The 25,847-nt window shown below is 37.9% G+C and overlaps 1 protein-coding gene across 2 annotated transcripts in view; it reads right to left on the minus strand.

The window, feature by feature from the left end:
- The window catches only part of LOC132546945 (nuclear anchorage protein 1-like), a 113,941-nt gene that overhangs the window by 20,099 nt on the left and 67,995 nt on the right, over positions 1-25,847 (minus strand). For both annotated transcript variants that reach the window (XM_060210675.1, XM_060210674.1), the window contains exons 12-20: positions 23,082-23,243; positions 22,602-22,754; positions 20,545-21,429; positions 11,383-14,538; positions 10,855-10,949; positions 5,017-5,437; positions 2,597-3,508; positions 1,910-2,197; positions 1,469-1,534 (exon numbers count right to left, since the gene is read on the minus strand). In XM_060210675.1, the coding sequence (XP_060066658.1) occupies positions 1,469-1,534; positions 1,910-2,197; positions 2,597-3,508; positions 5,017-5,437; positions 10,855-10,949; positions 11,383-14,538; positions 20,545-21,429; positions 22,602-22,754; positions 23,082-23,243 (6,138 nt within the window). The remainder of the gene's footprint in view (positions 1-1,468; positions 1,535-1,909; positions 2,198-2,596; positions 3,509-5,016; positions 5,438-10,854; positions 10,950-11,382; positions 14,539-20,544; positions 21,430-22,601; positions 22,755-23,081; positions 23,244-25,847) is intronic.

Consider the following 25,847-nt stretch of genomic DNA (forward strand, 5'->3'; position numbering starts at 1 on the left):
AAGGGGTCTCAAGGGGTGTATGGAAGAGGAGGTCTCAAGAGGTGTATGGAAGAGGAGGTCTCAAGAGGTGTATGGAAGGGGTCTCAAGGGGTGTATGGAAGGGGTCTCAAGGGGTGTATGGAAGGGGTCTCAAGGGGTGTATGGAAGGGGTCTCAAGGGGTGTATGGAAGAGGAGGTCTCAAGGGGTGTATGGAAGGGGTCTCAAGGGGTGTATGGAAGGGGTCTCAAGGGGTGTATGGAAGAGGAGGTCTCAAGGGGTGTATGGAAGGGGTCTCAAGGGGTGTATGGAAGAGGAGGTCTCAAGGGGTGTATGGAAGGGGTCTCAAGGGGTGTATGGAAGGGGTCTCAAGGGGTGTATGGAAGGGGTCTCAAGGGGTGTATGGAAGGGGTCTCAAGGGGTGTATGGAAGAGGAGGTCTCAAGGGGTGTATGGAAGGGGTCTCAAGGGGTGTATGGAAGGGGTCTCAAGGGGTGTATGGAAGAGGAGGTCTCAAGGGGTGTATGGAATGGGTCTCAAGGGGTGTATGGAAGAGGAGGTATCAAGTGGGGGTAAATAAGGGGTCTCAAGGGGTGTATAGAAGGGGTCTCAAGGGGTGTATGGAAGAGGAGGTCTCAAGGGGTGTATAGAAGGGGTCTCAAGGGGTGTATGGAAGAGGAGGTCTCAAGGGGTGTATGGGAGAGGAGGTCTCAAGAGGTGTATGGAAGAGGAGGTCTCAAGGGGTGTATGGAAGGGGTCTCAAGGGGTGTATGGAAGGGGTCTCAAGGGGTGTATGGAAGGGGTCTCAAGGGGTGTATGGAAGGGGTCTCAAGGGGTGTATGGAAGAGGAGGTCTCAAGGGGTGTATAGAAGGGGTCTCAAGGGGTGTATGGAAGAGGAGGTCTCAAGGGGTGTATAGAAGGGGTCTCAAGGGGTGTATGGAAGAGGAGGTCTCAAGGAGTGTATGGAAGAGGAGGTCTCAAGGGGTGTATAGAAGGGGTCTCAAGGGGTGTATGGAAGAGGAGGTCTCAAGGGGTGTATAGAAGGGGTCTCAAGGGGTGTATGGAAGAGGAGGTCTCAAGGAGTGTATGGAAGAGGAGGTCTCAAGGAGTGTATGGAAGTAAAGGTCTCAAGGGGTGTATGAAAAAGGAGGTCTCAAACAAGCATGTTTGGGAGGAGATATCACAGTTTCTGAAACTTACACTAGACACTTAAAAGTGCTTCAGCTGCAAAAATTTCACATATGCCTATGAATTTGTGATGTATTATATAAATAGCAAACTGACATTAGATATGCAACTGTTCTTTGATTATGAAATAACCCCCACAATTAGCCTATACAGGATTAGATGTTTGAGCTGTGTTATCAGAAATATCAGACACGTGTCAGAGAGAGGGATCACAAAGAGTATAGTAACTGAGTCTTACTTATTAATTAATAATTAATTAATTACCCTCATTAATATTGAGAGAACTGTACTCTGTGAACTCACCTTAATCATCTTGGTAGACTGAGCCAAACGTCTCTGGATAGCATCCAGTTCAGGACTACTAACGTCCTGTTCACGTGAAAAAGAAGCAAAAAAAAAACTGAAAGTGAGCGTCATGCAAAGTAAGAGGTGAAACAAACTTAAGAGCATGTTTTTTAATATTCTGGTAAAAAGTAAACATAATCTCACTAGATACAGATTTTTTTATATGAAAACACTACAATGTATAACAAGATTTTTAATATTGTAATGCACATGCAACACTAAAATTTAGAAATAAAAGGGTAAAAATAAAATTCAAAGAAAGATAACTCTTGCCATCTTTTACAGAACATTTAAATAATAACTGAATCAAAAACAACCCCTGTGTAAGAACAAAAAAAAGTTTGTGACAAGAAACTAGATTCTTTAGTGTTCACTGTGAATCAGACATCTGTGACATACCTGTCCCTCCTGCATCCGTTTAACAGTCTCCAAAAGCTGAGCATTAGTTTGCTCCATCTCATCAAGATGGAGTTCCGTCTGCTCCAGCAGCGCCACCTTTGTTTGTAACTCCTGATACTCCGCTAACGGGAGCTTCACTGCCGATTTAGACGTCGAAAGGTTTTGATAATCAAGTACACGAGATTTAAGTTTCTCGTTTTGGTTCTGTAAGATAATCAGGCGACGCTGACAATCCTCCAACTTCCTAGGAACCTTGTCTTTGAGGGAGCTCGGCACATCCAGTGGTAACTATTCAGATATAAAGGCAAAAACTAGATATGACTGCAATTCATTCCTGGTATTTACTTGAAATGAAAAAAGAAAGATACCCAATGTGGCATATGAATGCTGTTTTTATAGCCTTATGAAGGATGTCTTTACCTGATTATCCTCATATAGACGGTGGAAGCACAAACATAAATATATTTTTGCATGAAAACCATTAAAATATGTCCTTAGTTTCTAGATCTAATAACACATAAACTGAATTAACAAACCAACCAAAAACATTTTCAAAACCAGTTCTACATAAGTATGAAATTGAAACATAGATAAGATGTGTTACTGATGAGCTCATCGATAAAATCATACAGTTAGGAAGATACAGTTATAAACTTTGTATCAAACCACCAGTTACACTTAACCTACCTGTGTGCCTGAATTCTCCAACTCCTGTATCCTGTACTTAAGTTTATTTTCACTTCGTTGCAGCTTGCTGACTTTATCCTTCATGATTGTCTCCCCTTCTTCTGCTTGTCTTAGCTGACCTTGCATATCAACCTCCTTCAACTGAAGGTCCTTCACCTTCTTTTGAAGCTCTTTTTCACTTTTCTCCAGACACTCAACTTCCTGTTTAAGTCGGAGTTCTGTATCCCTTAGAGTGATAGATTGCTGTTCTAAAACCTGAACCTGGTTCTGTAACTGAACAATGTGATGTGTGAGTGCACCATTTTCCTGAACAACATGATTAAAGTTTTGTGTTAGATCAACATTAACCATTTGTAACTCTGAGTTTTGTTGGTCGGTAGAGGAGCCATGAGTTTGAAGCTCTGAAAGTTTCTCATTAAGAATGATTTCCTTATTTTCTTGGTCCTTCGTTCGCTGAAGTAAGTTAGCCTCTGCATTCTCTAACTCTTTCAGCCTCATATGTAAATATTCTGTTTTCTCAGCCAGTCCATTTCGCTCCATTTCTAAACTCTGAACCTGTTTTTTCATTTTTGCCTCAGACACACTCAGTTCTGTCATGGAGGTTTCGAGGTTCTCAGATTTACTCAGCCAGACCTCTTCATCAAGCTTGTACTTCCTGACTAGTTCCTTCAGTCTCATCTCCATGACCTTGAGTTCAGAGATGCGATCCTCTAGACGAGAAATTTGGTCCTCCAGCTCCTCTACTTTGTTATAGAGGTTTCGTTCAGAGGCTTCAAAATGGTTCACCTGCTCCTTTAAATTTTTCTCTGACAGCTGCAGCTCACGCATTTTGACGTTTTGGTCATGGATGAGGTTTTTGTCCTTCCTGGCAATCTCATGGAGCTCCTCGCGATCCTGTTCCATGTCCAGCACCTATAGTAATGTCAAGGTCATTTACAGAAAGTTAAAGTCATATCACAAATGTAAACTTATATCTTTATCACAGGCAGACAAAAATTTATCAAACAGGACAACACCTATAATTCAAAGGGAAAAGAACATCACATAAATCTGATGACCAATATTACTTAAAATAAGCACTGAAAATGTCCTTTGGTAAACAATTTGCTTGAACCAAAGAAGATCTAGTAAACATCAGTTTTTATTGTAGCAATAGTCACCTGTTGTTTGAGATGTAGATATTTAGAGACTGTAGCCATAGTTACCTGTTGTTTGAGATGTAGATATTTAGAGACTGTAGTCATAGTTACCTGTTGTTTGAGATGTAGATATTTAGAGACTGTAGCCATAGTTACCTGTTGTCTGAGATGTAGATATTTAGAGACTGTAGCCATAGTTACCTGTTGTTTGAGATGTAGATATTTAGAGACTGTAGCCATGGTTATCTGTTGTTTGAGATGTAGATATTAAGAGACTGTAGCCATAGTTACCTGTTGTCTGAGATGTAGATATTTAGAGACTGTAGCCATAGTTACCTGTTGTCTGAGATGTAGATATTTAGAGACTGTAGCCATAGTTACCTGTTGTCTGAGATGTAGATATTTAGAGACTGTAGCCATAGTTACCTGTTGTCTGAGATGTAGATATTTAGAGACTGTAGCCATAGTTACCTGTTGTTTGAGATGTAGATATTTAGAGACTGTAGTCATAGTTACCTGTTGTTTGAGATGTAGATATTTAGAGACTGTAGCCATAGTTACCTGTTGTCTGAGATGTAGATATTTAGAGACTGTAGCCATAGTTACCTGTTGTTTGAGATGTAGATATTTAGAGACTGTAGCCATGGTTATCTGTTCTTTGAGATGTAGATATTTAGAGACTGTAGCCATAGTTACCTGTTGTCTGAGATGTAGATATTTAGAGACTGTAGCCATAGTTACCTGTTGTCTGAGATGTAGATATTTAGAGACTGTAGCCATAGTTACCTGTTGTTTGAGATGTAGATATTTAGAGACTGTAGCCATAGTTACCTGTTGTTTGAGATGTAGATATTTAGAGACTGTAGCCATAGTTACCTGTTGTTTGAGATGTAGATATTTAGAGACTGTAGTCATAGTTACCTGTTGTTTGAGATGTAGATATTTAGAGACTGTAGCCATAGTTACCTGTTGTTTGAGATGTAGATATTTAGAGACTGTAGCCATAGTTACCTGTTCTTTGAGATGTAGATATTTAGAGACTGTAGCCATAGTTACCTGTTGTTTGAGATGTAGATATTAAGAGACTGTAGCCATAGTTACCTGTTGTTTGAGATGTAGATATTTAGAGACTGTAGCCATAGTTACCTGTTGTTTGAGATGTAGATATTTAGAGACTGTAGCCATGGTTATCTGTTCTTTGAGATGTAGATATTTAGAGACTGTAGCCATAGTTACCTGTTGTTTGAGATGTAGATATTTAGAGACTGTAGCCATAGTTACCTGTTGTTTGAGATGTTTTTCCAGTCTCTCCAGCTCCCCAATCCTCTGTCTTAGTATATCCTCTGGCTGATCCAACATGGTGACTGTTGTTATGGGAATCCCTGTAACCACTTCTAACCTCTGCTTCAAATGTCTCTCACTCTGCTCCAACTCACTGATTCTCTCAAGCAGAATCTGCCTGCTACCAAGTCCCCGTTCATCAGGTGATGATGTCACATGACCAGATTTAGAGAAGAGGTTATGATCCTCATCACTGACACCTCTTTCTGCAGCTGCATTCTTGACCTTCAGTTCAAGGTCAAACTTGGACTGCTCTAAATGTTGGATTTGTAGTTTGAGATTTTTCTCTGATGATTGGAGAGCAGCGATTCGTTGATGGAGATCCACATCAGATCCTGTACCACTGGTTTTCAGTGTCAATCTACAAAAACCATGAAACATTTAATACATAAATCAGGGAAGACATGGAATTCTTGTCCACATGGAAATCCTGTCTCTGTGTTCTCTATCAATCTTCTAATGACTTCAACATACTACAATAAAAATTACGAAACTAAAACTGAATTAATCTCATTCCAAAGTGTTTAGAGCCTAACAACTTTCTCCCTTTCCCTCTGGCAATAAACCCTATAAATCCAATACAATGTACAATTAAACGTATCTCTTGTCCTCACATCATTCACCTTACAATCTGGTCGAAAAGTTCAGCAATATAAACACAGAGTTATTGACTCCTGATTAACTCCGAGGAATCCATGAATGTTTAGATGGTTTGTGTAGACCACATTTGTCTAGTTTAACAGGGTTAAAACATAATGACTTATAACAGCAAGTAAATTGTATATGACCTTATTTTTCAATCTCTCTCAACATAATGGTCTAGGATTGTATGACTCAGTAATCCTAATCCTGACTCTGTAAATCCATGGTCTGACATTCTACAACCATATTACTACGTCTTACTAAATAAAGTTAGTCTCAGAGTGAACTAATGGTACTGTTCAAGGACAGATATACAAATATTCACTTTATTCTGATCTTCTAGTTTTATGGGAAAAAAATCTGAAATTCTGAAATGTAAGTAAATTCTTCCTGTTGATAATAAAACAACTTTATATTTTTGGATGCTAATTCCCACTAATCTTATCATTGGATCGATAAGGTGTCAGTATTTTAAAATGAACTGTAACAATTAACACACATACATGTAATGTCTTCCAGTTTGGGGACAATTTTTGTATGTAGACTGACCCTGGTCCCAACACAAGCAGATCTGTTGATTAAATTACTTCACAGATATCAGTGGATCAGTTAGGATGCTGACCTGTGTATCAATCACTCGATACAGACCCAAAAACATCACACTCTTCTGATTTTATATCAAACTCAAATAAAAACATACATGTTTGTTTTTGTATTCATATTTTGAATAATGCATTTGTATTGACTCCATGGCTCTACCTGAGTAGTAGTACCATACATCCATGATGTACTGACAAACTGCCAGTACTCATTACTTACCAGGAAATCAACCCTAATCCACCTTATTCACAAGGAAAACTGACCTCCATTGTTTTACGACTATACACCTGAACTGTTACAACATCGGTCGATTTCTATAGGTGAGAATATTACATCCTACAGGTAAAAACATCACATCCTACAGGTAAAAACATCACATCCTACAGGTAAAAACATCACATCCTACAGGTAAAAACATCACATCCTAGAGGTGAGAATATTACATCCTACAGGTAAAAACATCACATCCTACAGGTAAAAACATCACATCCTACAGGTGAGAATATTACATCCTACAGGTGAGAATATTACATACTGCAGGTAAAAACATCACATCCTACAGGTAAAAACATCATATCCTAGAGGTGAGAATATTACATCCTACCGTTAAAAACATCACATCCTACAGGTAAAAACATCACATCCTCTAGGTAAAAACATCACATCCTAGAGGTGAGAATATCACATCCTACAGGTGAGAACATCACATCCTATAGGTGAGAATATCACATCCTACAGGTAAAAACATCACATTCTACAAATAAAAACATCACATCCTACAGGTAAAAACATCACACAGGTAAAAATATCACATCCTACAGGTCAGAAAAATGTTTTCAATTCTTGTTGATGCTGACTTGTTCCACTGACCTTTAACCCTTAGTCTGGAACCATGTATAGATGAGAAAGCACAGCCTAACAAATCCAATATCATACCTGTATCTAATCAACAGGTGAGCATTAATAAACCAGTACTTAATAGTGTGTGTAGAATTATTTATCTGGAACCACGGCAGTAACCAGACATTTTCTATTTTGATAGGTGTAGAACACTGATGATTGAAGAATTTCCTGTATCAGTATTGTTTGGTTCACGTTAACGTTGGAGTGGGACAGTAATTGATATCCAAATGAATACAGTTTTAAATCCCAAATTCTAAAAGATACTTTAATTACCTTTAAAAAATACAGGTATCTGTAATACTAGGACAACAGGTAAATAAACAGGTATGTACCTGTACCAATCACAAAGATAAATTCTAAAATGTTTACTGGTAACAACAATGATGGTTTAACTGAAGCAATGTAAGCTAATATATATATATATATGTAAAGTGAATAGATCATCACATAAAACTAGTTCAAATAACACTGTACTCTCGATATATTTGTTACAGTTTACAGAATGCTAGACTTATACGGGAAGGGAGAGTGGGAAGGCATTCCCTGTAGACCAGGTATTACCGATACACCAAAACTTAGGATGTTAAAGGTATACAAGGGTCCTTATTTAGATGTCAATAGTTTATCAAACATTCCTCGACTAGCACAAACTATCACTCAGGTTAACCTAAAGTACACCCCCTCCTTAGATTGTTGAAACCTCAACAACACTCAGGAAAAGCATGTGTACACATTGAACCTAAATAGGTCAAAGCCAATCAATAAATAATGGAAATATAATATGAACAAGTGATCACCATCATATGATCACAAGGACAACAACATACAATAACTGATTAGAGTTTACAGTCTATTCTACAGAACAATTTGATTATCTTAAATCAGTTAATTGATTTTGTTTCAAGCATTAGCTCCTCATTAGATCCTATAAACAGATACATTAGTACAACACAATGGTTAATATGAAAGTAGACTCCTGATCACTTACCACTTTGTACAGAGCTGTTGTACATCATACAGACAAATATTCCCAGATATACAGACACAATATATACCTCCCCAATAATTCTGTTAGTAGCACAGGCCTAAATCATAAATCCACTGATCTTTTCCAATATCACCAGATACGGGAGATATGGAGATAGGTAGACAGATACACATACCTGTGAAGGTTTACCTGGCCATTTGTTTACCTGGGTGGGTGGGTCTCGGGAGGACACAACAACAAGTCACGACCTGTCAGTGTTTCATTCTCTAAATAACTAAGTGTAAATCCTTAACATATACATGAGAGATCAGCCACGGGTCATTACACAATTCAACAGCCAGATCTGTCACAGATCATTATACAACTCCACAGGCATTTAAATGTCTAAACAACACAAGCTGCATTGTGATGGTGTGTGCCTATTTAACATGGACTTGTATATAAAAACATACAATATGCATGGACATCACAGTCACAGATAAACACAGCCGAGAGTCAAGTGTTTTTTTCTCCGTCACATTGTCATAATCACTCTATTTCATTTAAAAATCTGAAATTTTCATAAAATAGTTATTATAATTCTAATCATGGACAAAGGGACATTATATACTTAAACCTGGAATCTAGTAACATAAATACTATGAGTGCTCTAACAATACAGAACTTTGTTGACAATGCTCTGAACTCTTTGTTAAGTTGGTCAACACAATTAGTGAAAAAATAAAGCTCATTATGCCAGAGAGTTAAGGCAGATTCTATTTATAAAGGGAGATAATTCATGGGGAGGTGAAGAATGAAGTTTTATACAGTCAGGACATACCCTTACTGCCAGGTTAATTATACAGGTATGAATGGTTTCTGGACACATCTCCTTTACCTATTGATTTGTGGAGGGTCCTCACATATTCTATGAGATAGTCAAGATGAATTATTAATGTAAATTCTCTCTTCCACATCTGTGTTGGCTTGTTGATACCAATCAATACTACAGCCACCACAGGCCTGGACTGACAAAACACCAACAGGCCTGAACAAACAAAACACCAACAGGCCTGGACTGAAAAAACACCAACAGGCCTGGACAGACAAAACACCAACAGGCCTGGACAGACAAAACACCAACAGGCCTGAACAAACAAAACACCAACAGGCCTGGACTGACAAAACACCAACAGGCCTGGACTGACTAAACACCAACAGGCCTGGACAGACAAAACACCAACAGGCCTGGAAAGACAAAACACCAACAGGCCTGGACTGACAAAACACCAACAGGCCTGGACTGACATAATACCAACAGGCCTGGACTGACTAAACACCAACAGGCCTGGACTGACATAATACCAACAGGCCTGGACTGACAAAACACCAACAGGCCTGGACTGACATAATACCAACAGGCCTGGACTGACTAAACACCAACAGGCCTGGACTGACAAAACACCAACAGGCCTGGACTGACAAAACACCAACAGGCCTGGACTGACTAAACACCAACAGGCCTGGACTGACTAAACACCAACAGGCCTGGACAGACAAAACACCAACAGGCCTGGAAAGACAAAACACCAACAGGCCTGGACTGACAAAACACCAACAGGCCTGGACTGACATAATACCAACAGGCCTGGACTGACTAAACACCAACAGGCCTGGACTGACAAAACACCAACAGGCCTGGACTGACATAATACCAACAGGCCTGGACTGACTAAACACCAACAGACCTGGACAAACAAAACACCAACAGGCCTGGACCTTTTTGAAAATAATTCTTCATGATACAAATCTGTACAGACATATATTTATTGACTCCTCAACACACTTTAACGAACAGAATATCATATCAGGCCTACTATTCTTCATGACATTAAAATGATAAGACATTTTCAAAAATCAATGGCTTACAAATTGTTCTTCTTTGCTTTCAATCTTATGTAATTCGTACAAAAAATAGGAAATTCAATTAAACAAATTTAATAATTACTAATGGCAATAACACTCCTGCTGTCATGCAAATTCTCCATAAACACAAGGGGGACAACTCTGTCGTGCCTGTGAAACAAGAATGTGGGAAAGCACTAAAAACACATTTTACTCTAACAACATTTTCAAAGTTAAATCATTGTCAGACCAACACCAAGCCATGAGGTTCATTTTCATTTATAGGAGAAAATGGTCTTCACTTCAAACTTAATACATACAGGAAAGGGAAATTATATGCAACCTTTTAACTCCTCAATACTATAAAATTTAAACATCAACTTAAATCAACTAAATATTTCTATTTAATATTAAAAGAAAAATCAATGGAAAATTTAATCAATTAAAAGTGTAAATAGAGACTATCATCAATTATGTCATCACTAGTGTCACCTGTATGTTTCATACTAACCCATCTCTGGTTTTATATAAACAGAGTCACCTGTATGTTTCATACTAACCCGTCTCTGGTTTTACATAAACAGATCATCTGTACATTTCATACTTACCTGTCTCTGGTTTTACATAAACAGATCATCTGTACATTTCATACTAATCTGTCTATGGTTTTACAAAACCTGAGTCATCTGTATGTTCTACTTTTACCCAAGTTATTGATATGCTTTACATTTATCTGAGCCACCTGTATGCTTCACACTCACCTCATTTTGTTGTAGCTGACAAGCCTCTCCAGCATACAAGATTTACATCGAGACAGCCTGGCAAGCGTATTCTGGAATGGACTGGCATCTTTGGACTGTGGACAACACGAAAATGTATCAGTTATTCTCGTGTAACGTAGAATCTTTAAATGTCATACAATTAAATGATAAATTTTAAAATCATGATGATTTAGAACTACATATTTTTATTAACATATACTTCTTTAAGAGCTCTTAAAGAAGTATATAAGGATAAAACCATGTTTGTCCCTTTCCATCCATCCTGTACATAATTATCTCTGCTGTGAAGTAAATTAATTTCATTAGTTCATTCTCAGTTTCTACTGAAAAAAATCCAATATATATGAAAACATTTGTGGTGGAAGGCAAAATATTTATGAGGAAATCAATTGGTTGTGGTTTTATTGAAAACTTTTTTTTTTAAAGTCAGAATTAAATTTCACGAGGATTTTGATTGTTTACTTCTTTAACAATTTTTTTTCCTTACTTGCATTTTTCAGTACTTACCATTGAACTAGAGGCTGCAGGGAATGTTTGGTCATCATTATCAGACATGGCTAACTCCAGATCACGGACAGTGGCCTTGACAACATCATGGAATGCATTTATATGGTCTTGTGAATTCTGAACACCAAGGTCGTGACCTCCAGCCTCACCTTCAGTCAAAAATCCACTGTCATGTGGTGAGAGGTCAGTAACAACATGAACACTACTCTGTTTAGAACTATGAGAAAAGCCTGAATCTACACGATCACAAAATCCTTGTAACTCGTGAATTTTTTCTGCTGTTTCACATTTTTCCTTGTATTTTGATTCAAGTTCCTGACATTTCTTAACTAATATTAAAATTTTTGCATCAGCTTCATCACATTTTGCTTTGAAGTCCACAATGTCATCCTGAGAACTGGAAGTGGTCACATGACTAGAATTAGAAACATGATTGGCTGATTGTAACACATTTTGATTATTATATTGCATAGTGTGACTAGATATCACTTGGTCCTGAGACTGACTTTGTAATTGCTGAAGTTCATCTATCCGCTCTAACAGGATTTCCTTTCCTTTTAACAAATCGTTGACTTCTTGTTTGAGCTGTTTTTCCTGATCAACCATTTGATCAACTCGCTCCTTTAACTGGAAGATTTTTAAATCATATTCTTTTTGAACATCATTGAGTTTTTCTTGCGTAGATATCAATTCCTTCTCTAACTCTCGTGATCTTATCTGTTCAATTTCCACAGTTCTCAACAGCTTGTCTTCAGATAATTTTAAAGAAGACATTTTATCTGTTTTTTCAGCGAGACATATTTTACACTCTTTCAACTCATGTTGACACTCAGAAAGCAGTTTTTCACTTGAAGACAATTTCTGTTTCTCTTCTTTGAGACATTTTTCTGAGACATCAAATTTTTTCTTCTCTTCTGCCATTTCTCTTTCACAGATGGCAAGTTTCTCCTTGGATGTGGTCAAAAGTTTTTGCATGTTGTTCAACTGTCCAACAATCTTCTCTTTCTCCTGATACATTCTGTGAATTGTTTCTCTCAAGCTCTCATCAGCATCTTCAATAGAGTCCATATCTGCATCAAAATCAGGAATGGACTCCACAGACTTCTTCGCCTTTTCGAGCTGACGTTTCATTAGACTTCCTTCAGGTTCTTCTAGAGCATCCACAAACTCGTCACGATCAGGGCTAACTTCTTCTACTCCTGCAGGTGGTTTTCTTTCCTGACTCTTTGATCGTGCATCCTCAATATTTTCAATGTCTGAAGGTTCAGTGACAATTTCAGAAGATTTACTAGCTTTCATGATCTGACGTTTCATTCTGTCTTCAATTTCCTCTAGTTCCATAACACGGTCCATTAACCGATCTTCTGAGTTCTCCAGAAGCTTGACTTTCTCTGACAGTTGTTTCACCTGTGCATCAGTTGCTGTGAGAGAAACAAGCTTTTCAGACAGAGTCTGATTTTCACTTTCAAGTTCTTGTAACCTTTGGAAGAGTCCTGTGACCTTACCTGCCTGTGAGTTCTCCCCAAGATCATTGGTATCTGTCGTCTGCTCTTTTGTTTCTACCGGTTGCACATCAATCCTTGTCACAACATCATCAGTCACAGGACTTTCTGATAAGGGGAGGTAATTCTCTGTTGTTTCTGTGCTTTTGTCAAATTTTACAACTTCTAGTCTAGATCTTAAGTTTTGTTCTATATCCTCTAGTTCAGACACTCTATCCATAAGTTTATATTCAGCTTCCTCTAAAACATCCACTTTCCTTTCTAAATGTTGGATGTTGGCATTTTTTATTTCAATGTTTCTAATTTTTTCTAAGCACTCCTGTTCAGAAGAATCCAGTTCAATGAGTCGTTCATTCAGATCATCATTTTCAGATCTGACTTGATCAAGTTCAGCTCCTATTGTCTCTAACTTTTCTGTGAGTTCATCATTTTCGGTACGAACCTGGCCTAACTCCTTACTGTACCACTCTTGTTTCTGAGTAAGCTCACCACATTGAACTTTGACCTGTTTCAACTCTACTGATATGTCCTTGACCTTTGCACTTAAAGCATCTTTTTCAAGTTTCATTTGAGCAACCTGTTGTTCAAATTGTTCAGTTTTACTCTTGTATTCTCTCACATCACAACCTAGTTTTTCGTTTTCCTCATTCAAAGTTTCTCCAGCTTTAATTAATTCTTGTTCATGTTCACAATAAGAATCCATTTGATTATTCAGAGTTTCAATCTCTGCTTCCAGTTCTGATTTCTGTTCCTCGTATCTTTCACACTTTTCCATGAGTTCCTCATCATGTTTCTCTATTTCCTGGACACGACACAACATTTCCTCCTCCTGTTCAATATACTGTGCAATTTCTCTTTCATATTGATCAATTTTTAGTCTTAATGAACTTTCTGTCTCTTGCATGCGTATTTTTAAATTTTCCTCATGGTCCTCCATTGAATCAAGACGATCTAGAAGATCATGTTGAGAACGACTCAACTCTTTAATTTTGTCTACATACAAATGATCTGAGTTCCCACCACCGCGACTTTCGTACATTTTCAGACGAGAACGTAGCTCTCTTTCCTCCTGCTCCATCTCACCCACTGTTTCACTGAGTTTGATTTCGTTTTCTTTCAACTGACAGATTTTTTCTTGTAATGTTTCAATTTTGGCATTTTTGGATTCCTCCATGGCTTGTAGTTCCTCCTCAAGAGATGAGATTTTAAAGTGAAGAGAAGAGTCAGTTTGGTCCGTAATTTCACTTGTCTCACTCTGAGTTAACTCCATCGCTAGCGAGGGTCCTTCAGAGCTTGTTGGCATTGGAGATCTGTCTTGTTGTTCTCGTAACCTGGATTTTAACTCCCATGTAGAATTTTCCAGAACTTTCACCTTTTCTTCCAAGCTTTGGATTCTATTAGAGTCATTTTCAGCCACTTTCATCCAATTGATTTTTAAAGTTTCTTCATTTTCCTCCATTTCAGTAATTTTAATGCTAAGTTCATCATTTTCAGACTGTGTTTCCTGAAGCCTCTCTTTGAGAGTCTCCACCAAGAGGAGGTCAGACTCAAGTTCCTCCTTAAGGTCAAGACGTTGCTGTAGACTTTGATTACGTTGTTCCAGTTCAGTGATTTTCTTTGACGATATGACTTCTGCCTGCTCTAGGAACTGGACCTGTAACAACCAACAGAAGGTGTTAATGTTATCCTAAACTGTATATATCTGCTAAGATATTACCAAATTTAGCTGGTAATAAGCCCATGTCTGGTAATAAGCCCACCAATATCTATTACTGATCATCAAAAATTCTACTTGCATTAAGTCCCACTTTGAGACAAAGTATATGTGTTGGCCCCTTTGTTTCTACAGGATATATAAGGTTCTGTAAATATTTTAGTCTAGGTATCAATTTTCATATACATTTACTACATTTATACAGAAATATTGTCAATGTTAAGTCTATTCTCATCATTATTGTTCTTGTAGAAATTCAAACAGATGCTACATCGTTGTCATTAATGTTGCTCCCCTGCAGTCCAGTAAAAAATCCTGACCTTGTGTCATGTGTGCCGACCCCCTAACTTTCATGAATTGCAAATTATTTGAAACTTATTTGAAATTAGGATCAAATCATATGTGTTTAGTTTTTAAAATGATTTAACATAACATTTTGATCTTTAACAAAGCATTGTATTATATACATAAAGGTTAGTAAGAACATTCAGCTGGAAAAAATGTATTTGATAATAAGCGAAAATATCCTCTTCTGTGAGACAATAACTGTCACTAACTGCCATCTTACAGCTACAGCAATGCACAAATGATAAAAAATATACACGTCAATATTGTCTCGAGCTAGATAACTTTCCATGTAAAAATATATCTAAATTTACAAGGAGTTTTTATTAATGGATAGAAAAGCAGAATAAGGGGACTTAAGACAAACTACCATCAGTGATTTAGACTTCAGAAAAATTAGTATCAGTTAAACTTCAGAGAAAACTATTATCCAGGTAATAGTGGTAGGACTTGAGAGAAAACTTATATCTGTAAAACTCTGGACATAACTAGTCGCAGTAAATTAGAACTGAATAATTTATTTTAGAAAAAATAGGTCTATTTAAATGAATATATTTACGAAATTAGACTTATTTGATAGTAAATAAGTCAAGAAATCATATTTAGGACATTAAGCATTGATTAAAGATTTCTAAGAATGTGTTCAACTCACCGTAATTTAGAAGTAAACTGAAAAATCGTATAATAGGAATCACGAAATATTTGACACAAAACAAAAAAAATTTCCACGCAGGTATAGGGGTTGACCACGCAGGTATAGGGGTTGATAATTCGATCAGAAACAATCGTATCAATCTCCATACAATCAACAACAGATTACACATTTCCTTCTCAAACTGAACACAGAACTAGGAAATACCTGTGACCCTGGTGTAGAAACACCGCATATCTGAAATCTTGTCTCACTAGTACGTACTTGTAATCAAGTTTGATCAACTTTCTTACAAAAATTATTTAACTACAGAAATAGCATTGATTTGGGCGAAAGCAGTCACTTGACATGAGGACCCTGTAACAAGAACTCATTCATATTTGACTAAAATCTAACTTCAATCTAAATCGTTAAAGAAATGAATTTGTTCTTATTATGGTTAGATAGTGTATAATGAATAAATTAATCAAAATATTACATATAAATAATTAGATACCACCTGTACTTACTTTATCAATAAACTAACCCTAACCTGTCATGTGATTTATGATAAATGTTGTCATAAATTTTATCCTGGTCTGTAACAAATGATAAAACTATTCCAATATAAACGGACATTTTGACTTAAAATGAGTACAAGAAATCTGGGGATAGTGTAAATTCTATGAAACTTCAAAAATGATTTCTTAACTGGACTCGGAATCACCACCATGTAACCATTTCATTTATCGATTCAGAACATAATTTATCAAAAACATCGCTCTAAGTCATGCAATAAACAACAAAATATACATGTCAACATAATCATAACAAACTCACATTCAATTAAACATGGGTAAAATATGAAGAAAGATGATACAAGATGAGATATACACACTCATGCAGTGTATTCGTTATATCCTCTGATCTCACACGATCATGATTTCAGATGATTGTTTTGGATGCTGATGTCTAACTGAAACCGTTAAGTATATATTTGTGATAATCACAGAAAGTCTTTGTTCCGATGCATGCATCTGATCACTATTTTCTATGAGAATCCTCATTCCTGTTGAAACACCAAAGGTTTCTCAGGATTTATATGTTTAGTAAAACAGCACAGTAACAATGCAAGTATAATAGAAATGAGACTTTTATTAATAAGTCTGCATGCATAACCATGCCTGTTTGCTGTGTGTCATGTAACAAGCTGCATGAACCAGCCATTAAATGTCTTGAATCACATGTCAGCCATTCTCAACAATGCTGTCCAAAACACCTTTTACATATCTCTTTAGTCTCATGTACAAATGATTATTATCATATCATTATATTCTGATGTATAAACAACCTTCAACGTACCTCTATATTGTGACGTACAACCTTCAACATACCTTAATATTCTGATGTACAATATTCAACGTACCTCAAAATTCTGACGTACAATCTTCAACGTACCTCAATATTCTGACGTACAACCTTCAACATACCTCAATATTCTGACGTACAATCTTCAACAGACCTCAATATTCTGACGTACAATCTTCAACAGACCTCTATATTCTGACATACAATCTTCAACATACCTCAATATTCTGACGTACAATCTTCAACAGACCTCAATATTCTGATGTACAATCTTCAACATACCTCAATATTCTGATGTACAATCTTCAACATACCTCAATATTCTGACGTACAATCTTCAACAGACCTCAATATTCTGACGTACAATCTTCAACAGACCTCTATATTCTGACATACAATCTTCAACATACCTCAATATTCTGACGTACAATCTTCAACAGACCTCAATATTCTGACGTACAATCTTCAACAGACCTCTATATTCTGACATACAATCTTCAACAGACCTCAATATTCTGACGTACAATCTTCAACAGACCTCAATATTCTGATGTACAATCTTCAACATACCTCAAAATTCTGACGTACAATCTTCAATGTACCTCAATATTCTGATGTACAATCTTCAACATACCTCAATATTCTGACGTACAATCTTCAACAGACCTCAATATTCTGACGTACAATCTTCAACAGACCTCTATATTCTGACATACAATCTTCAACATACCTCAATATTCTGACGTACAATCTTCAACAGACCTCAATATTCTGACGTACAATCTTCAACAGACCTCAATATTCTGATGTACAATCTTCAACATACCTCAAAATTCTGACGTACAATCTTCAATGTACCTCAATATTCTGATGTACAATCTTCAACATACCTCAATATTCTGACGTACAATCTTCAACAGACCTCAATATTCTGACGTACAATCTTCAACAGACCTCTATATTCTGACATACAATCTTCAACATACCTCAATATTCTGACGTACAATCTTCAACAGACCTCAATATTCTGATGTACAATCTTCAACATACCTCAATATTCTGATGTACAATCTTCAATGTACCTCAATATTCTGATGTACAATCTTCAACATACCTCAATATTCTGACGTACAATCTTCAACAGACCTCTATATTCTGACGTACAATCTTCAACAGACCTCTATATTCTGACGTACAATCTTCAACAGACCTCAATATTCTGACGTACAATCTTCAACAGACCTCTATATTCTGATGTACAATCTTCAACATAACATACCTCTTTATTCTTTATTACAAAGGACCTTTTGGATACCACTATATCATGATGATATGATTGATGTATTTACTACACTATGAACAGCCAAGGTCATTATAAGATGTAGTTACCCTGTAGTAGATGGTGGCTATCCACTAAATAACATATGGTGACTTATCACATTTCCGCTCCAATAAAGGTGTCTTGCCTAAAGACACAACCACATCAGTAATGAACAGTCTGTATCTCAACTTCCAGAGAAACATAAATGACCACGGTTGGGTGTGTCAAACCACGCACCTAGGATCTTGGCTATATGTGGGAGTGTCAAGCCACGCACCTAGGATCTTAGCCATATGTGGGAGTGTCAAGCCACGCACCTAGCATCTTGGCCATAGGTGGGGAGTGTCAAGCCACGCACCTAGGATCTTCGCTATATGTGGGAGTGTCAAGCCACGCACCTAGGATCTTGGCTATATGTGGGAGTGTCAAGCCACGCACCTATGATTTTGGCTATATGTGGGAGTGTCAAGCCACGCACGTAGCATCTTGGCTATATGTGGGAGTGTCAAGCCATGCACCTAGGATCTTCGCTATATGTGGGAGTGTCAAGCCATGCACCTAGGATCTTGGCTATATGTAGGAGTGTCAAGCCACGCACCTAGCATCTTGGCTATATGTGGGAGTGTCAAGCCATGCACCTAGCATCTTGGCTATATGTGGGAGTGTCAAGCCATGCACCTAGGATCTTCGCTATATGTGGGAGTGTCAAGCCACACACCTAGGATCTTCGCTATATGTGGGAGTGTCAAGCCATGCACCTAGGATCTTGGCTATATGTGGGAGTGTCAAGCCACGCACCTAGCATCTTGGCCATATGTGGGAGTGTCAAGCCACGCACCTAGCATCTTGGCCATATGTGGGAGTGTCAAGCCACGCACCTAGCATCTTGGCCATATGTGGGAGTGTCAAGCCATGCACCTAGGATCTTGGCTATATGTGGGAGTGTCAAGCCACGCACCTAGGATCTTGGCTATATGTGGGAGTGTCAAGCCATGCACCTAGGATCTTCGCTATATGTGGGAGTGTCAAGCCATTCACCTAGCATCTTGGCCATAGGTGGGGAGTGTCAAGCCACGCACCTAGGATCTTCGCTATATGTGGGAGTGTCAAGCCACGCACCTAGGATCTTGGCCATATGTGGGAGTGTCAAGCCACGCACCTAGCATCTCGGCTATATGTGAGAGTGTCAAGCCACGCACCTAGCATCTTGGCCATAGGTGGGGAGTGTCAAGCCACGCACCTAGGATCTTGGCTAAATGTGGGAGTGTCAAGCCATGCACCTAGGATCTTGGCCATATGTGGGAGTGTCAAGCCATGCACCTAGGATCTTCGCTATATGTGGGAGTGTCAAGCCACGCACCTAGGATCTTGGCTATATGTGGGAGTGTCAAGCCATGCACCTAGGATCTTCGCTATATGTGGGAGTGTCAAGCCACGCACCTAGCATCTTGGCTATATGTGGGAGTGTCAAGCCACGAACCTAGCATCTTGGCTATATGTGGGAGTGTCAAGCCACGCACCTAGCATCTTGGCTATATGTGGGAGTGTCAAGCCATGCACCTAGGATCTTGGCCATATGTGGGAGTGTCAAGCCATGCACCTAGGATCTTCGCTATATGTGGGAGTGTCAAGCCATGCACCTAGCATCTTGGCTATATGTGGGAGTGTCAAGCCACGCACCTGTCATATTGGCTATATGTGGGAGTGTCAAGCCACGCACCTGTCATCTTCACCTTAGGTTATGTAGGCCAATATTCTACTGACTCAACTATCATGGCCCTACTCACAAATGACTTTCAACATAAATCTATATAGCAAACAACAAACAGCCTTTCTTTCCTTCGCACTGACCAACAAATAACTTTCTCTTTCCCTTTATACAATGACTTTTAAACAACCGTTTTATAATGATCAACAAATAACCTTCCATATGGTCTACAAATTACCTTTCCTTCCTTATTTAAGTAACCAGACTCACAAACTACCATGACCTTACAACCAGACCTAGAGATTTGAGAGAGCTGGAAGAAAAATATTGGATTAAAAAACATTTGCATTCTCATGTATATATGTTAGTAGATTAATATTGACCAGAATATTTGTTACATTCGGATGAAAGTCTTGACGTAGAAAACTCCCATGCTTCAGTTATAGAAAGTAACGTCTTGTTTTTAATCATTTCAGACATGCTCAATAACAACAAATCTTTTGATAAGTTGTTGCTGTATGTATGCGCCATGCGTTGGATGCTGACTGGTCATTCCATGCTGTAAGCCGTTACCTTTTCAGCCAGAGTTGTTTCCATGGTGTCCTTGTCCAGTATAATTTCTTTGAGATCCTTGACCTTGAGGTGGGCAACAGAGAGTGACCTCCTGACCTCATACTCACACTTCTTTGCCTCCTCCAACTGATCTCTTGTTGACCCCTCACTGACCTCTAAATCATTGATGTTCCTCTCCATCAGCTTCAATCTGTCTTTCAACTGTCGCTCTGCAGTCTCATAGCAGTAAATACGCTCTTGTAAAGCCTCAAAGATCACCAGCAGTTCAGCCATCTTGGTTTCCATTGTTTCAGTGCCATCATCGTCTTCGTCTTCCTGAAGAAGACTGCTGTCTAGACTGCTGCTATCCAGAAGGAGGCTGCGAAGTGTAATGTTCTGGTCACGTAGTTTGGCTAGGTCCTTCTCCAGCTGGATGATGTGACTGTTGAAATTGGTCAATTCTACAGGTGGTGGCTGTTGTTCTGGTGAGGGGGATCGTCGTCCTGGACTAGGAGATTTGCTTTTTTGTTTAATTGGTACAGTCATCATCTCAACATCTCTTTTTTCTACAAGATCTGTCTGGATACATTTCTGATCAAACGTCTGGCTGTTTATCTGTTTTTCCATTCCCCTCTCATCTTGTTTTTTCTCTTCATCAGTTTGAGTGATGCCACAGGCAAATGTTTTGTCTGATTTCCTATGCGGAGTTGTCTCCCCCGTTACCCGTTTAGTGTTTTGGTCATTAATTTGGTGGCTACAGTTAATGTCTTGCTGATTAATGAATGGCTGGTTGGTATGGTTACTGTCTGTTTGGTTTCTGTGATCACAAATTGATCCATTTGTTTGGTTACCGTGGTTACCATGTGTTAGTTCCCTGCATTCCATGTTGTTTTGTGAGATTGAATCCTGCAAAAATTAGTTGTTGAAATTTTGACGCAGTCAAAAAAGGAAATAGAACTACCCACTCTCCTAAAAGCTGCTAGCTGATTGGTTGTTCACTAGGTTGCTGCTGTCAATCACAGGAATCCATCACCAAGGTAACAGAACATACCATCACCTTTACATACATCAGGGAAGAGGGCTTAAAATGGTTTAATCCTCTATTTCTTAATCCATTAATGAATTTTGTAAAATGATTGATAAGAAACATTAAATGTATATCAATCTCACAGTATATACATAATTCAAATAAACACTTTATGTGTATCATACACACAAATATGAAAACAAAACATCAACGTGACAACTGAAATACCAAATCACAATCACGAACGTTTTCCAGTCTTACAACATGGAGATTGCTGCTTGAAAATGTTAGTGATTGTGATTCAGAATTTTAGTTGCCGTGTTAAGACTTTGTCTTTATATTTAGATATATATATATAAGTGTTATAATCCTATAAAGCTTTTTTCTATCTTAACAATGAAGGATATTTCAGCTTTACATAAAAAGCAGGTTTACAAGATCAATATGTTTTCTAATTATAGAATGTAAGAAACTGTGGCGATCCTTTTGTAGCTACAACTCGCAGTGTTGGAAATTTAAAGGTGAAATCCTGAAGATTTATGCAGTAAGCTTCATGCATTGTATGTAAACAGCTTTGAAAAAAACTGGGACTGTGACCCTGGCATCTCTATAATGACACTGAGAACTCAGATTCCATCACCTTCAGGGTAACTAAAGCCTTTAGATCTCTCACAGAAAACTTAAATGTATCATAGTTTGAACAAAAGGAGCAAAATAGAGTTCTTTACAGGTAATGTAAAAAAAACCAGTGAGCACCTATCTCAACCTGTAACTAAATATTCAATTTATGAGTTTTATTCTTCCAAACCACGAAGACTAGGTCAGATTACAATTACTGATTTCATAGGATAAATCATACTATCCGAATATCCTAACATGGCATTGTATGATATCACTTCATTTATCTTTAACTTTTCAGAATTTTTTATCTTATAAGAGTTCATCTACATATGCATGAAAGAAAAATGAATAATTTATATCTTATAAACAAAACAAAAATAAAAATTCAGTAATGTGAGTATTATGTTGCCATGGTTTCCATCAATTATACCTTGACCTTCAGCACTTCCTGTGCTTCACGTTCCTCAAGGCTTAGCTTGTTTGAGCCATCATATGTTTTATCCTCTAGACGAGATTTTTCCTGCTGTAGAGAGCTAATCTTCATCTGCAGCTCACTTGCTGTTTGCTCTAAAGTCTTGATATGCTAAAAAAAGGAAAACATCAAAAATAGGTTACTACATGAACGAAATCTGATACACTAAAAAGGAGCACACACAGAAGATAGAACAGAATTAAAATAAAGAATTTGGAGATAACTTTCCATTGATGTTTTTAGGTACGTGACAATATCTACAACTAAATCATTTACTAAGATATATTATGTAATAGAATAATCACGGTTTGTATTATATTAATGATCAGATTTCTAGAAAGCTGAGACCTGATGTGACAGCTGTTTTATAAACACACTGAAATTAAAACTCTCTTCTATCATTACTTTATACCACTGACATAAACAAAGAAAAATTACCATTTCCTGTTCCTGTAACCTTTGACCCATGACCTCCGGACTTTCTGCCCCATCCCTACTAGAGGGAGGTGCCAGAGTCCCATCCTTTTGGTCCATCATCTCAGCAGGGTCCTCAGGGATGGTCTCCAGAACATGGTACACATCATTTCTGTGGTCCCCTGTCTGTAAGTACATAAAAAAAGGAAGAATTCTTAATCCCATACAATGCATTGTCATACAGCTAGGCAAAAAGGAGTGTTCAAAATAAATGGTTGTTACCCCAACGAAGTATCTTTTACACAGCTCTGTTCACTTTGATGAGAGTAGTGGTACTGTAAGAATACCTTACATAGATTTAATAAATCATATACATATACTTAGGAAGTGCAGGGATTTCCTACATCTTTAAGAATTATATAGTTTTCCACCAATCTGACTCACCCTATATTCTTAATTCTGACTTAAAATCTCATTTAAAGGTAGGAATAGTCCTTTTCTATACACAAATTTATCTAAGTGAAAACTATTTACAAAATTTAAAAAGTTGAGAATTGAATTATCTCCTTTTGTAAAGGATACATGAGGACTAAATCATCTTTGTCAGACTAACTACATTCCCTTTTAAGAATTCATGTCTCTCTGTGGGCTGAATTGCCTCCCTTTATTCAGACTACCTTTGAAAGCTAAATCACCTCCCTTTATACGAAACTCTTGTGCTGAAGATTCTTTGACCTAATTCTGTTAAATTGATGTCAATAACATTTCTGTGGGAAAGAGAGATTATTATGTAAATTACAATGCCTGCTCAATTAATCTACTATTACTGTGATAAATGGACAGCTCTGAATATACTTAATCTCCACAAAACACAACCAGAGGCAGAATATCCGATTAACTTAGACCATTATGGTTAACATCACACTATGTGAAACAAGGTAATAATAAGGTTTTACCAAAACAATAACTTATTAATTCCTATGAAATTTCTATAAATTGCTGTTGTCCAGGATATTTATGTTTATAGAAATGGTTTTGTTTTCTACACATGTTTTGGTAATATTTTATCAATATAGGTAAGTCTCCCTCTGGTTACATATTAATCAACCTAACAAACCACCTCCATCACTGGTAAAGACCTATCATTACCTGTAAGGTATGTTAAATAACCATTCTCTATGTCATATTAATATCTGGGATCAGAGACAGATTTTGTCCGAAATCTCTAGCCCTCTAACTATGGCTAAACATTGATATCAACAAAATGAACACAAAGGACCACAACTCTGTATAGTGCAACAGTCAGAAAAGGTACCATATATGATATTTTAAGTGTTTGTCGATGGTTTGATGTTACATGTGAATTGATGGACCTTACAAAGTATTTCAAGTTATATCTATAAACACGACATAATAAGCAGACAAACGGGTTAATTTTTACTGATTAATTAAAGCCTGGATCCATTTACACCAAGGCTCACAAACAGGGAGAGTGGTAAAGGTTTTAGTGCACTGTAAACCTGACTGACCCCAGCACTCTGTGACCACTGTAAACCTGACTGACCACTGTAAACCTAACTGGTCCCAGCATTCTGTGACCACTGTAAACCTGACTGAACACTGTAATCCTGACTGACCCCAGCATTCTCTGACCACTGTAAACCTGACTGACCCCAGCATTCTCTGACCACTGTAAACCACTGTAAACCTGACTGACCCCAGCATTCTCTGACCACTGTAAACCTGACTGACCCCAGCATTCTCTGACCACTGTAAACCTGACTGACCCCAGCATTCTCTGACCACTGTAAACCACTGTAATCCTGACTGACCCCAGCATTCTCTGACCACTGTAAACCTGACTGACCCCAGCATTCTCTGACCACTGTAAACCTGACTGACCCCAGCATTCTCTGACCACTGTAAACCACTGTAAACCTGACTGACCCCAGCATTCTCTGACCACTGTAAACCTGACTGACCCCAGCATTCTCTGACCACTGTAAACCTGACTGACCCCAGCATTCTCTGACCACTGTAATCCTGACTGACCCCAGCATTCTCTGACCACTGTAAACCTGACTGACCCCAGCATTCTCTGACCACTGTAATCCTGACTGACCCCAGCATTCTCTGACCACTGTAAACCTGACTGACCCCAGCATTCTCTGACCACTGTAATCCTGACTGACCCCAGCATTCTCTGACCACTGTAAACCTGACTGACCACACCATCCTCCAGCCCTACTGGTTCTTTGATATGGGATATGATTTATCACCATATCCCCCTTTTCTATGTATGGAATACTAATCAGGTCTCTAGTGGTCAGAACCTGTGTACTTTCACCTTTGTCTGACCCCGGCAGACCTTCTCACACAATTAACAATTCACAGTGCATAAGATGAAAGCTTTCACCTAGCTTTACATATATTGATGGAGTGTCTTCTTTGTAAATGAAATGTAACTGTTACAAAGAGACAGATTTTTATCAGCACACAAATTTGTAACAAAACGAAATGATGTGATTCCAAACTCACAAAGACTTGACTAAGGATAGCTAAGGACTGCATGAGGTATACATTGAGATATGAGACAGCATTCACAATGTTTCATTGCCTGCAAACCTTAGAAACAGACACACTAAAAATCTTTTTTATTTCTACTGAAAATGTAATCTATATCACACTCAGGATCAAGCAAGCCTCCACGTAGTAACATTAAGCCCATCTACACCTATTGTGTCTTTGTGATAAGCCTATCTTCCTACTTTGAGACAGTTATATATTCAG

The sequence above is a fragment of the Ylistrum balloti genome, unplaced genomic scaffold (genome assembly GCF_031769215.1).
Source record: "Ylistrum balloti isolate Yb309-2 unplaced genomic scaffold, AGI_CSIRO_Ybal_v1 Utg369922, whole genome shotgun sequence".
In the NCBI taxonomy this organism is placed as follows: Eukaryota; Metazoa; Mollusca; class Bivalvia; order Pectinida; family Pectinidae; genus Ylistrum; species Ylistrum balloti.